This window comes from Orcinus orca, chromosome 1 (assembly GCF_937001465.1).
Source record: "Orcinus orca chromosome 1, mOrcOrc1.1, whole genome shotgun sequence".
Taxonomy (NCBI): Eukaryota; Metazoa; Chordata; class Mammalia; order Artiodactyla; family Delphinidae; genus Orcinus; species Orcinus orca.
The window spans coordinates 111,446,627-111,462,106 of NC_064559.1; the positions used below are offsets into that span (position 1 = coordinate 111,446,627).

At 39.2% G+C, this 15,480-nt stretch overlaps 1 protein-coding gene across 2 annotated transcripts in view; it reads left to right on the top strand.

Moving 5' to 3' along the window:
- TSPAN2 (tetraspanin 2) overlaps positions 1-13,321 on the top strand; it is a 41,062-nt gene extending 27,741 nt beyond the window's left edge. For both annotated transcript variants that reach the window (XM_004263232.3, XM_049710645.1), the window contains 3 exons: positions 1,119-1,190; positions 3,466-3,549; positions 10,919-13,321. In XM_004263232.3, the coding sequence (XP_004263280.1) occupies positions 1,119-1,190; positions 3,466-3,549; positions 10,919-10,984 (222 nt within the window). In that variant the 3' untranslated portion in view covers positions 10,985-13,321. The remainder of the gene's footprint in view (positions 1-1,118; positions 1,191-3,465; positions 3,550-10,918) is intronic.
- Positions 13,322-15,480: the final 2,159 nt, after the last annotated feature.

Here is a 15,480-nt window from a genome sequence, read left to right on the forward strand (position 1 = left end):
TGCCGATGCAGGGGACACGGGTTCGTGCCCTGGTCCGGGAAGATCCCACATGCCGTGGGGCGACTGGGCCCGGGAGCCATGGCCGCTGAGCCTGCGCATCCGGAGCCTGTGCTCCGCAGGGGGAGAGGCCACAACAGTGAGAGGCCCGCGTACTGCAAGAAACAAAAACAAAAACAAGAGTGGCCTCGTGATGTAACAGAAACAGCTGTGACCTTCAAGACAGAAAAGCTTGTCTCTAGCTGCAGCTGTGCCATGGAACACTTTGTGACCTGAAGCGAGTTCCTTGCCTTCCTGGTCCTCACTCAGCGCCCTCAGTTGTAAAATGAAGGGGCACATGAGACAGGCACGCTGCTTCTCTCCCAGACATCCTGTGAGAACGTGCTGTCAGTGCAGTGTTCTCAGCTACAGGCAGTTCATCAAGGAAGGCTCCCCGGGGGAGATGGGCCAGGCCAGTGTCGTCCTGATTTCTCAACCCCTGTCATATGGAGAAGTAGCTATGAACTCCTGGCCAGGTGTTTTAAGGTAGCCCAGTTCTTGTCTGTCACAGGTCTGTCCTGGAAGGTGCCAACCATTTATCCTGTTCAGCTGCAGCTGCCCCAGGGACAACAGACAGCACACAGGTTCCTTCGTCTTCGAAGGGCTGCCGTAAGGCAGGACACCTGTTGGCTGGCCAGTATTCAAGCCCCAGTCTTTTAGCCCCTGGGGTTTACTGTGGCCACTTCTCCTGTCCGTCCCAGGCTCTCCTCAGTTAATGAGCCTTTCCTGAAGCTCATAAAACTTTAGCTATTCAGCAAGGCTGAAAGGAAGAATCTAAAGACCTAACTCCTGTCTAAAAACAACAGTTTACACAGGCACTGTCAGCTAGCTTCTTGCCTTGTTTGCATTGCCTTCAATCACCTCCTGTCATAAAACTTGGACAGATTTGGTGAAGTCCTTTCTTGCTTTGCTAGCACGACTCTGTGACTCTTCATACTGTCTCCAGAACGGCCACTAGGTTGTAGTGTCAGGCCTCAGAGCTGTTTTGCGGCCTCAGCACACCCAGTCCTTAGTAGTGATACCTGGACTTGTAGCTTCAGCTTCTCCCTCCTTGTGCTAAAAGCTCTTTTCGGACTCTCTAGTTTCAGTGCTGTGGAAAAGAAAGCTCTGAACAGGTCCAACCGACCTGCCCAAAGGAGCTCCTAGGACACAAGGTAAGCTTCTCTACCAGGTTCCTATCCTGCCCGTGGTGTTAAGATGGTTCTTGCCCTTGGGGTGGAGGGGTGATTCTGGGAGGCCCTCTGCCAGTGGCTTCTAGCCTCAGCTTTATTCTAGGCAGAATAAGTGAAGCAATGATGAGTCCCAGGCTCCTGGTACCCTGGGGAATAATGGTGTGCTGACTTGCCAGTAATGATGAAAATGCAGTGGCATTAATTAAGCTCACCAGGGCCAGAGGTATGCACCCTAAGGACGTTGGCCCGTACCCTTCCAGGGGTGTCATCGCACTGATAAATGCTTCCTTTATTAAGTGCTGCGTGGCAGGCACGATGCCAGGTTCTGGAAACTCTAAGGTGAAAAACACATGGTCCCTGCCTCAGTGGCCTCACAGACTAGTCAAGGGAGCTGATGCTTGACAGAGCACAGTATCTGTACAGAATACAGTGGAGTCAGGAAAGCTTGCAGAGGATGGATCCTTGAGCCACGTTTTGACAAAGGAAGGTCATTCCAGGCCCAGAAAGCAGCAAGAACAGAAGCATGAAATTCCAGGACTGGAGGAGAATAGGGAGTCCAGAGGGAATGGTGAGGGACATTTTTGAAAAGGCAGGCAATGGCATGGTTTTATACCTGGAAGTTTGGAGAAGCCGTTGCTTTTAGCAGAGGATTAACATAATCCGTTTTGCATTGTTGAAAGAGCACTCAGGCTGCTGGGTATAACTGGTAGAACAGAAGGCTGGAGACCAATGGAGGGAGGCCGCTTAGGTGGCACTTATGTTTTTCCTGGTGAGAGAGGATGAGGAACTAGAGCAAGTCACGTACCGTGGGGAGGGAGAGGAGGCGACAGATACAGAGACGTCCAGGGGTAGAGTCAACAGGCACAGGTGACTGACTGGGTGTGAGTGGGGAGTGAAAGGGAGGAAGCTAAGACTTCAGATGTCTGCTTGGCTACAGAGAAGGAGAGGCTGAGTGTGTAAGAAGGAAAGGAGATAAGTGACAGCACAGGCTTCCTGAGGAGATGAGAGAATAAGATCCAGAGCCAGTAAAGGGGTTGACTTTCAGCAGAGCAGGGCACTTCTTTGGCTTTAATGAGAAGGAAGTAAGAAGCAGTGTGCCTTTCTCATCTGCATGCTCACTGCCTACAGCAGTACCTGCCACCGGATGAATGGAGTGTGTAAGTTTATAGGTGCAGGTGAGGAAGGTTGGAAGAATTTCTACAGCTTGACTCCAATAAGTAAGGGAGCCACTATCTAGAGCAGTGGTTCTCAACTTTTACCAGAATGTATTGTAATTATTTTTGTGAGTCTGTGTCCTTCTCTAAACTGTGAGCTCCCTGAGGGCAAAAGTAACCATGTCTTATTTTCTCCATATCCACCACGCCATTCTGGTGACTAATGCAAGGCAGATGCTCAAGAAATATTTGTTGAATGAATGAATGATGAATGAATGAAGTATGACAGGAGATGTGAGGATAGCAGTAAGAGTTTCATATAGCTTAGGTGGGTATCAGAGACAGCTGACCATTGACAAGTAAAAGGACCTGGGCAGCCTAAGGACAAAATTGGGTTGAGAGAATACCTCTGTATTTAAGAGGACCAAATAGAAGTTGGAGAAACTAATTGCAATTACAAGTGATCTGTTCTGCCCCCTGTCCAATATTCCTCCATCTGTGAAGGTTCTTTGGACCTACACTGCACAGGTCTCTATGGGACACAGATGAAAGAATAGGGCCACCCAGCCCGGCCGCCATAGAAGAGAACAGTCCTCCAACCCCCAACACTTGGCTTTCCTTTGTTAAGTTTGAATCTATACAGACTTTATAGCTTCTTACTAGGTGATGCCTACCTTGTATAGTAAATTGGACTAAGTATGTAGAAAGTCTTTTAAACTATAAATGACAATCCAAAAGCAAGGGGCTATTATTTTGGGGATATTTTACTTTTTTTTATTTGCTGAAAGTAAGAAAAGGCCCCAAAGTTTTAATGCCTCAGGTCCCAGAATAGCTTCAACCAGCCAGGTTTCAGGGCTTTGAAGCAGCCATTGGCCTAAATAGGAAAATTCCACCAAAAGGATAGTATTGTCATTTTTCCCCAAAAAACACTTTCGCTTTAAATTTATCAGAGTGCTATCTGGGAGGAATGGTTTAAATATGAACAGAAGCTGACATGGGTTAACTCTCACAGGATGCTCTGTAGAGAAGGAAAGGATTGGATCAGGGTGATGATTCACACATACCACCAGCTGTTATTCCTGACTTCTTCTTTTCCAAAACAGAATTGCATTGATGAAATTGAGCGCATCATCAGCGTTAAGCTCCAGCTCATCGGAATTGTCGGTATTGGAATCGCAGCCCTCACGGTAAGAAAGTTCCAGAACATACCTTCTTTGACACCTAAGAAGCCTTGAACCTTTGTATCTTGTTTCTCTTCAAGTGTGATATGGCAGTATCTTAGGAGAGATTTTTCATAAAAGACAAAGATGTTTTTGACAGAATATCTAAGAACAAAGCTAATTAGATACATCAATACTTAGTTCTCTCAAATATGATACAAATTTCAATGTTAAGCTAATTATGACTTTGAGTTTATCATTGCAATAACTTCCCATTTTAAGGTCACCAAGCTTAAACTAGATGAGTGATTTTTAATTCTGGGTCTCTTCCTTTGTTAGATATTTAAGACAACATAGATTAAACTCTCTCACCTATGATTTGCAGAGGTAGGACAGTGTAGTGATTAACAGTGCAAACTGGCATCACACTGTCTGGATACAACTGCTAGCTCCACTACTTACAAACCCTGGGGTCACTGGAAAGTTTCTTAATTTCTCTATGTCTCAATTCCCTCATCTGCAAAATGGGGATTTTAATATATCAACCTCAGAAAATTGTTGTGACAATTAAGTGGAATAATACATATAAAGTATTATTAGGAATTAATTCATATAAAGGGTCTGGAACATAGCACTCAATAAATGCTAGCTCTACATAGAATCTGAGTGTTCCCAAACCCTGAATCCAGGCGAACTATATATGGAAGTGTGAAGCATAGTGCATCCTTGCACCTGTAGGTAGCTCAGTACTTCTAAAGTACAAAAGAAGAGTGTGCAAGAGTTCATAGGGGCAGAAGGCTATGGTAAGTGTAGCAAGAGATGACACTGGAGAGGGTTATGAGGGTCCACATAATTGTGTTCTTTGTGTGACTTTTTGATAGGTTGGGCTTTATCCTTAAGCTAGAGGGGAGCCACCCAGGTTTGGAAGGACCTGTAGTGCAGTGTGGAGGTAAAGTTGGAGGGAAGTAAGATTGGAGTCAGGTAAGCCCATAAAGAGGTGATTCCCATTGTCCAAGGGCTGAGTGATAATAGCTAATGCTAAGATAATACTTACCCTCTAGCCCTCCTATGTAGATTAATTCATGGCCTAAGCTGAGGCAGGGGCAGCTTAGGAGGAAATCAATGAATTGGCAGTTCTCAGGGGACACACAATCATCTTCCCTCCTTTCTGTATTTAGAGCACAGAGGGCTGGGGCAGTGGGTGAAAATACTATGCTGAGGACCTCCCAATCCAGGGTCTTCTCTCAGGGCCTCCCCACCCGCCCTGGGGCTAGCCTGATGGCCAGTCTGCGGCTTCCCAAGGACAATTCTGAGGCAGATGGTTTGAAAATGTTCTGCATTAACGGAGGTATCAAATAGACGCTCCCAACAATTCTACAGTCTCAAGGAATGAGCATTCTAGAAGTGGTCACCCCTGACTCATGACAGTGGCAGGATGAGTTTCTTTCTGAGGGGATCCCTTTAGGTACAACGAGGTCTAAGCAGGGGTTGCATCCAACCTTACAACCACGGAAAAGGGGAAGGCCCTGTGTTGGCCATCTTGCCTCAGAAGAAATGCCCAGAGTTTCTTCTTTAATTCTTTTCTTCATAAGGTAAGAGTTTCACAATGTAATCAGTTAACAAAATGTCCATTAGGTGTCTCCCCTGCCACACAGTGGTACTGAGTTCTGTCAGCCAGAAGCTTGGAGCCCTGATCCCAGCTATTCCCTTAAGTCTGCCCCTTCCCTCCAATAACTGATAACACATGCCTTTTTAAATTCAGCATTTACAGATCCTAGTCTAATGTAGGATGGGATTGAGGAGAGAATCAGAGAGATATGGTACTGATTTCTTTGAACAAACATTGAGAGTAGTCTATGAACAACGCACCTACAGATAGCATATCGTAGGCTCTGCAAAATTAATAGGAGAAGTGATTGAGGACAAGAAGGATTTTTTGACGTCCTTCTATTCAAACCATTTAAGTAGCTATTAATTTTGCTAAATATTTGTCTTTTCAAAGAAGCATCCAAGTCGTAGAAGATGTCAGTAGTACCATAGTACAAACACCACAATTTATGCTTTGGTAAAACTATTGAGTTAAATAATAAAGCATCATGTACACTTAAAAATGAACTGGGAATGAAGAGATGCTCCACTTTTTAATATGTGGTCACTGTTGCAAAAATTCAAAGCTTTGCCAGCAATAGAAAACTATTTAGACTGCAAGTGTATTTAAACAACAAGTGGTTACAAACACATTTTCCAAAATAAAAATATAAATGAGAGAGATTGGTTCAAGATGGTGGAGAAAACTGGAATCACAACTAACTGCTGAACAGTCATCAACAGGAAGACACTGGAACTCACCAAAAAAGATACCCCACATCCAAAGACAAAGGAGAAGCCACAGTGAGACGGTAGGAGGGGTGCAATCACAGTAAAATCAAATCCCATAACTTCTGGGTGGGTGACTCACAAACTAGAGAATACTTATACCACAGAAGTCCACCCACTGGAGTGAAGGTTCTGAGCCCCACGTCAGGCTTCCCTACCTGGTGGTCTGGCAACGGGAGAAGGAATTCCTAGAGAATCAGACTTTGAATCCTAGCAGGATTTCATTGCAGGACTTTGATAGGACTGGGGTAAACAGACACTCCACTCTTGGAGGTCACACACAAAGTAGTGTGCACATCAGGACCCAGGGGAAGGAGCAGTGACCCCATAGGAGACTGAACCAGACCTACCTGCTAGTGTTGGAGGGTCTCCTGCAGAGGCAGGGGGTGGCTGTGGCTCACTGTGAGGACAAGGACACTGGCAGCAGAAGTTCTGGGAAGTACTCCTTGGCATGAGGCCTCCCAGAGTCTGCCATTAGCCCCACCAAAGAGCAAAATTTAAGACAAAGAAAAATTATTGAAAGCAACAAGGGAAAAATGACAACATACAAGGGAACTCCCATAAGGTTAACAGCTGATTTCTTAGCAGAAACTCTACAAGCCAGAAGGGAGTGGCATGACATATTTAAAATAATGAAGAGGAAGAACCTACAACCAAGATTACTCTACCTGGCAAGAATCTCATTCAGATTCGACGGAGAAATCAAAACCTTTACAGACAAGCAAAAGCTAAGAGAATTCAGCACCACCAAACCAGCTCTACAACAAATGCTAAAGGAACTTCTCTAAGTGGGAAACACAAGAGAAGAAAAGGACCTAAAAAAACAAACCCATAACAATTAAGAAAATGGTAATAGGAACATACATATAGATAATTACCTTAAATGTGAATGGATTAAATGCTCCAACCAAAAGACACAGGCTCACTGAATGGATACAAAAACAAGACCCATATATATGCTGTCTACAAGAGACCCACTTCAGACCTAGGGATACATACAGACTGAAAGTGAGGAGATGGAAAAAGATATTCCATGCAAATGGAAACCAAAAGAACGCTGGAGTAACAATACTCATATCAGATGAAATAGACTTTAAAATAAAGAATGTTACAAGAGACAAAGAAGGACACTACATAATGATCAAGGGATCAATCCGAGAAGAAGATATAGCAGTTATAAATATATATGCACCCAACATAGGAGCACCTCAATACATAAGGCAACTGCTGACAGCTATAAAGGAGGAAATCAACAGTAACATGATAATAGTGGGGGACTTTAACACCTCACTTACACCAGTGGACAGATCATCCAGACAGAAAATTAATAAGGAAACAGAAGCTTTAAATGACACAATAGACCAGATAGATTTAATTGATATTTATAGGACATTCCATCCAAAAACAGCAGCACATGGAACATTCTCCAGGACTGATCACATCTTGGGTCACAAATCAAGCCTTGGTAAATTTAGAAAATTGAAATCATGTCAAGCATATTTTCTGACCACAACACTATGAGATTAGAAATCAATTACAGGGAAAAAAATGTAAAAAAACACAAACACATGGAGGCTAAACATTACATTACTAAATAACCAAGAGATGACTGAAGAAATCAACGAGGAAATAAAAAAATACGTAGAGACAAATGGCAAGGAAAACACGACCATTCAAAACATATGGGATGCAGCAAAAGCAGTTCTAAGAGGGAAGTTTATAGCATTACAAGCCTACCTCAAGACACAAGAAAAATCTCAAATAAACAATCTAACCTTACACCTAAAGGAACTAGAGAAAGAAGAACAAACAAAACCCAAAGTTAGTAGAAGGAAAGAAATAAAGATCAGAGCAGAAATAAATGAAAAAGAAATGAAGAAAAAAATAGCAAAGATCAGTAAAACTAAAAGCTGGTTCTTTAAGAAGATAAACAAAATTGATAAACCATTAGCCAGACTCATCAAGAAAAAGAGGGAAAGGCTCAAATCAATAAAATTAGAAATGAAAAAGGAGAAGTTACAACAGACACCGCCAAAGTACAAAGCATCCTAAGAGACTACTACAAGCAACTCTATGCCAATAAAATGGACAACCTGGAAGAAATGGACAAATTCTTAGAAAGGTGTAACCTTCCAAGACTGAACCAGGAAGAAATAGAAAATATGAACAGACCAATCACAAGTAATGAAATTGAAACTGTGATTAAAAATCTTCCAACAAACAAAAGTCCAGGACAAGATGGCTTCACAGGTGAATTCTATCAAATATTTTGAGAAGAGCTAATACCCATGCTTCTCAAATCCTTCCAAAAAATTGCAGAGGAAGGAACACTCCCAAACTCATTCTATGAGGCCACCATCACCTTGATACCAAAACCAGACAAAGATACTAAAAAAAAGAAAATTCCAGACCCATACCACTGATGAATATAGATGCAAAAATCCTCAATAAAATACTAGCAAACAGAATCCAACAACACATTAAAAGGATCATATACCATGATCAAATGGGATTTATCCCAGGGATGCAAGGATTCTTCAATATATGCAAATCAATCAATGTGATACACCATCTATTAACAAATTGAAGAATAAAAACAATATGATCATCTCAATAGATGCAGAAAAAGCTTTTGACAAAATTCAACACCGATTAATGATAAAAACTCTCCAGAAAGTGGGCATAGAGGGACGTACCTCAACATAATAAAGGCCATATACAACAAACCTATAGCTAACATCATTCTCAATGGTTAAAAACTGAAAGCATGTCCTCTAAGATCAGGAAAAAAACAAGGATGTCCACTCTCACCACTATTATTCAACATAGTTTTGGAAGTCCTAGCCATGGCAATCAGAGAAGAAAAAGAAATAAAAGGAATTCAAATTGGAAAAGAAGAAGTAAAACTGTCACTGTTTGCAGATGACACGATACTATACACAGAGAATCTTGAAGGTGCCACCAGAAAATTACTAGAGCTAATCAATGAATTTGGTAAAGTTACAGGATACAAAATTAATGCACAGATATCTCTTGCATTCCTATACACTAATGATGAAAAATCAGAAAGAAATTAAGGAAACACTCCCATTTACCATTGCAACAAAAAGAATAAAATACCTAGGAATAAACCTACCTAGGGAGACAAAAGTCCTGTATGCAGAAGACTATAAGACACTGATGAAAGAAATTAAAGATGATACCAACAGATGGAGAGATATACCATGTTCTTGGATTGGAAAAATCAATATTGTGAAAATGACTATACTACCCAAAGCAATCTACAGATTCAGTTCAATCTCTATCAAACAGAAATATAGATCAATGGAACAGGATAGAAAGCCCCGAGATAAACCCACGCACCTATGGACAACTAATCTATGACAAAGAAGGCAAGGATATACAATGGAGAAAAGACAGTCTCTTCAATAAGTGGTGCTGGGGAAACTGGACAGCTACATGTAAAAGAATGAAATTAGAACACTCCCTAACACCATATACAAAAATAAACTCAAAATGGATTAGAGACCTAAATGTAAGACTGGACACTATCAAACTCTTAGAGGACAACATAGGAAGAACACTGACATAAATCACAGCAAGATATTTTTGATCCACCTCTGAGAGTAATGGAAATAAAAACAAAAATAAACAAAGGGGACCTAATGAAACTTAAAAGTTTTGCACAGCAAAGGAAACTACAAACAAGATTAAAAGACAACCCTCAGAATGGGAGAAAATATTTGCAAACGAATCAATGGACAAAGGATTAATCTCCAAAATATATAAACAGCTCATGCAGCTCAATATTGAAAAAACAAATAACCCAATCCAAAAATGGGCAGAAGACCTAAATAGACATTTCTCCAAAGAAGACATACAGATGGCCAAGAAGCACATGAAAAGCTACTCAACATCACTAATTATTAGAGAAATGCAAATCAAAACTACAATGAGGTATCACCTCACACCAGTTAGAATGGGCATCATCAGAAAATCTACAAACAACAAATGCTGGAGAGGGTGCAGAGAGAAGGGAACCCTCTTGCACTGTTGGTGGGAATGTAAATTGATGCAGCCACTATGGAGAACAGTATGGAGTTTCCTTAAAAAACTAAAAATAAAATTAGCATATGACCCAGTGACCCCACTACTGGGCATATACCCAGAGAAAACTTAATTCAAAAAGACATGTGCACCCCAATGTTCATTGCAGCACTATTTACAATAGCCAGAACATGGAAGCAACCTAAATGCCCATCGACAGACGAATGGATAAAGATGTGGTACATATATACAATAGAATATTACTCAGCCATAAAAAGGAATGAAATTGGGTCATTTGTAGAGACATGGATAGATCTAGAGACTGTCATACAGAGTGAAGTGAGTCAGAAAGAAAAAAACAAATACCGTATACTAACACATATATGTGGAACCTAGAAAAATGGTACAGATGAACCGGTTTGCAGGGCAGAAATTGAGACACAGATGTAGAGAACAAATGTATGCACACCAAGGGGGGAAAGTGGCGGGGTGGTGGGGTGGTGGTGTGATGAATTGGGAGATTGGGTTTGACATGTATACACTGATGTGTATAAAATGGACAACTAATAAGAACCTACTGTATAAAAAAAATAAAATTCAGAATTTCAAAAATATATATATATAAATTAGATCTGGGATTAACCTGAAATATAAAATTCTAAAACCAGTAGTATATTAGTCTTTTATAATTATTAAGAACTGCCCTATAAGCTAGAAATAGAGTCATTTTCTTAAACCAGAGTCTTGCTATTTTTTTAACAATAATAAAATAGGAATGTATTTTAAGCAGTTAACGGAAGTCTTTAACCAGTAGCCATAATTAAGTAGCACATATAAAAGTGCCACTTATATTCAGTAATTATTGCTTATAATTATTTGTCAACATGAGTTAAACATGCAAACAGTTTGCTGGCCTTTTTTTAAAATCAATTTTCATCATTTGAAAGTCATTAAGTGGTTCCTTCTGTTTCAGATCTTTGGCATGATATTCAGCATGGTCCTTTGCTGTGCGATACGAAATTCACGAGATGTCATATGAAGCTACTTCTACATGAAAGTTGTAATCTAGAGCATACAAATGTCACAGGAGCTGTCTCCTGGCTCATTTTTAATATTCAAAGGACATTAGGATCTAAAATAATTTGCTGTTAATTGTACATTTGCACATGTATGTATGTTTGGCTCATTACTGGTTTACCCCTTGAGTGAATGCCTATGTATGTTGACTGAAGCATATTCATGTGTGATCTGCATGTTTCTGGTATATGCATAATGAAATCTGTTTGCTGGGAATTCCTGATTCTTGTTATGTGAGAGAAACACATATTTAACTCTCAGAAAAAGATCAAAAAGCTTTGATAAACTTTAAAAACTTGGTTATTTAGGAAAAAAATATGATAGTGGGTCAGTTTCTCAGACTCTAGCCATAGGAAGTTAGATACAGAGAATTCAGGGATTTCTAGTTTGTGGAAGCAATAAGCTACAGGAATTGAGAGATCATGGTGCAGTGTTAAAAGTAACTGTGTTTGGGTTAGGTGTAAGGGTTTCCTGGGATTTTTCTTATATACATACTCTCCCCAGAATTCAGGACTAAACACATCTGTAAAACTAAATATAGCTTGGAAAATCTAATTTGACTAAGTCATACTTTCCTAGTATTTAAAAAACAAAACAAAACAAAGAAAACGTTGCTCTGGAAAGAGGTGTCACACAGACAATCACATGCCCTATAAAACTGAGTGTTTTTAGGACTAGAAAGAAAATCTTTTAACAACTTTTTAAGGAAATATTTTTGTTCTTATATAAAGACATTTAAATATTGCTTTATGACTTTCCTTTTCTGACTCTTCCCTGAACTACTGTAACCCCCCACATACACAAAAGGGCTTTTATCTCCAACTTCTCTGTATTTCTTCAGATGTAAGCATAGAAAGACTAAAGCAAGAGATCTGGCAGTTGCGAATTGTGGGAAAGAGAATTTTTACTGGCACTGTATCTTTGAAATACCTCATAACTTGAGTTTACATATTTTCCTAATTTTTTGGTATTTTTCTTATTTATTCACCTAGAGAATTCTTCTTTATAGATTAAAAACTACAGTTTTTGCCACTTAAAATATACTATATCATGAGCATCCTTAGCCAAACCAAAATAAAGAAAAACATCCTCTCCTAGTTTTGTGCACACATGAGAGACAAGCTAAGGAAACAAAAATACACACACAACAGAAATATGTTCCTTCTGTGCAGGTCTCCTATAAAAATAAAATGTTTGTGTTCTTTATGGTCTTGACGCTTCATTGTAATCCCAAATTTACAATCTAAATTGACATATACGTCCATTTTTAAATAGCAACTTGGTACACTTAGTAAATCATGGATTTTTTAAAATTACATTTTAAAAGGCCACACAAAAATGAAAGTATGGGGGACTTTTGGAAACCCCCAAGTAAGTTTGTACTCATGTGAGAACACAAGTCTTTGGGTCTACACTAAAGGAGAGTGTGCACTCCGAGAAAGTTCTACAAAACATTTTGCTGAGAACACGTAACCATTTGAAATAATCTCACTCCCATAGGGAACCACATTTCTCCTGCCATACTTGCTATTGCTACTAACTGTGGAGGAAGATTTCTAGAAAAAAAGTCAGACTGGAAGCAAGCCAAAAATTTAATTGTGCATGGCTACTTTGCTGTGTCTGTAGCTAACAGAAAGATTATTTTAAGAAACTCAATAGATGTTTCTACCCTGGTAGTTGAGAAGTAGAGCTTTTTAAGTAAAGAACAAAAAGCCACCATCTCTCCTGGTGGCTTATTTCACCTGTCTGCCTGAAGACAGGAAACAGGCTTAAGGGCATACTTAGGTTTCTTCCAGCTCAGAATCTTCTGGGATTCAACAAAAGTGAGTTTCATTCTATATCTGAATTAACCTTAAAGAAGTGTAGCTAAAAGTGGAAGAGTAGAGATTTGTTCCATATGTGATTAAAGTGTGACTTTTGGGAGTAATTTTTCTAAAATATGTGCCATGAGTAAAATTAGAGAATTTCATCTCTGAGTGAGGGAAGAATTACATACATATATATCTTGAATCTACATATGCATCTTGAATATATATCTCTTGAATATATATACATGTATAACTTGAACATATGTATACGTGTGTGTGTATATATATGTATATATGCACACATACATGTATACATATATGTGTACAAATATATACACACACGTATAAAGTTTTGATTATATCTGTTTACCTGAACTAATTTGAGATCAGGCCCAAAGATTTTCTTAAATGTATGGTGCCAAGGCACAGAATTAAAACTTCTTGATGAAATATTTTAAGTTATTTCAAATTAAATTTTCTATGTACCAGAATTTCTTGTTTGATTTATCTTAAAATCCTGTTATATCTTTATACACACTCATTCAACTTATCTAAATGCCTGTCAATCAACCCAAATAATATGGTGAAAAAGGAAAGAGTAGTAACCTTTCTATAGTGTTACTAATAGGAGCTGGGCTTAAAAACAACACACTAACAAAGTTATTGCATATAGTTATGTTTCAATTAATATTGTTTCACCCGAATTACACCTCTTTCCCCCAGAGTAGCTCCTTTGTCATCCATAGTACAACCTGTAAAATTACACACTGATACAGAGGCCAGTGTAACCGCCCGTGCAGTCACCAATGACAGGTGCTCTCCTTTCCCCTGTGAGCAGTGCCAGTAGGTTTGGTGTGGTGAGAATGAGGCTCCTGGAAAGATGGCAATGAAGGAGATAGCATATTTTCCCTTCTGAAGTAAGTTTATCAGAGATTAAAAAGAAGAGACCCCCTCTGTGTCATGGGTAAAATGTGGTTTCCATGGCCCCAAGGGCAGCCCTTGAGTATTTAGGAGGTGCACCCCAGCTTTCCCGGTTCACCGCTCCCATGTAACTACCAGCCCCTATGATTTCAGCAGCCCCATTTTCCCCACCCCTAGGAGGGAGCACTAATGAACCCTTGAAGCTAGTCACTTAACTACATCATCTTAGTTTGGCCTCATCAAAATCAAATTTGTGTTAAGGTATACTTTAAGACAGACAAATGGTTTCTATTTTCTTTCAATATGACTTTTTTTTTTTTCTATAAAATGTAAGGTACTGTATGTAGGTGTCTTTTGAAAGGTAAAAAGACTACAATGCAAAATGTTGTTGTTAATCATTTTGTTGGTTTTCTCATTTTAAAAACAACCACTAAATACATTTCAGGAATCCACTATTCAGATGGCTATCTCCTGGGGACATGGAATACATGAAGAATAGAAGTAATATGTCCTGAATGTTGCAAAGCAAAATCTATGATGATTTCACAAAGTTTTTAGCTAATATACCAGAAACACTCCAAAATTTTGGTGTTGTTTTTGTTTTTGTCCTGTATAATTTATGATGGTTTTACTTATATTAAATAGAAGAAATTTAAATTAAATTAAAAGAAATAACCAACAAAGTGCCTAGCATGCCTGGCACTGATGAATATTATTACCTATTGTTACAATTATTATGTTTATGAGTTTTTGTTAATTATAAATCAAACGTGTAATTGTGTATAACTAAAGATACTTCTGCATGATACCAAATACCTATTTGAACACATTCATTTGCTGAATTAATGAATAGTTTTTTTATATATTTCCCAATTCTATTTTAATTTAAAGACTACATATCAAGAGCCATAGCTACAGTTCCTATAGTTTTCCCTGGGCCTGCTCTGCCTTGTAAGATGCAACCCATTCTAATATTAGAATTGTTTTCTTACTTTGTTTTGGAACTACTATTTTGTACACTTGAAAAAACTCTTTATAAGAATGCTGATATGCTAAGATGAACAAGACAAGTCTCTGTCCCCAAGGAGGTTAGAGTGGAAAAAAGGCAAGTATAATTACCATGAGGTAAGTGCTATGATAATCATTAACCTGGAGTGGATCCATTCAGCCTTGGGAAGGATGGTCAGAGGAAAGAGGTTTCCTGAATTTTGAGGTCACCAAACTGAGTCCTGAAGAACCCATACAAATGAGTCAAGTAAAAAGAAATAGAGGTAGAAAAGAAAAAGGGATTACTGAGGAACAGTATGAAGAAGGCCCTGAAATAGAGAAAGCATGGAAACATTCAAAGAGGGAAGGTCAAGAACTGAGTTGATAAAGGGCCCTGTTAAACTGTGCTAAGAAGTCTTAGGTTTGTACAGAGGTCGTTGGGAAATTTTTAAACAAAATCAAATTAATTTGATTAATTGATTTTAATCAAATTAATTTTTACAAAATCAAATTTCATTCTTTTAAAGATTACTTAGCTTTAGTATAAACAGTGATTGGAGGGCAAAGGCCAGAGTCATGAGGATTTCTAACTAATGAAATGCAAATTCTACCAAGAAGTAGTAGACAGATGCAAGAGAAATTGAGGGAAAGAGGAGCCTAGAGCCATGCCTAGGTTTCTTGGCAGCTGGAAGATAGTGGTGTACAGGAGGAAAAGCAGATTGTACTGAGGATGCAAGTTGGA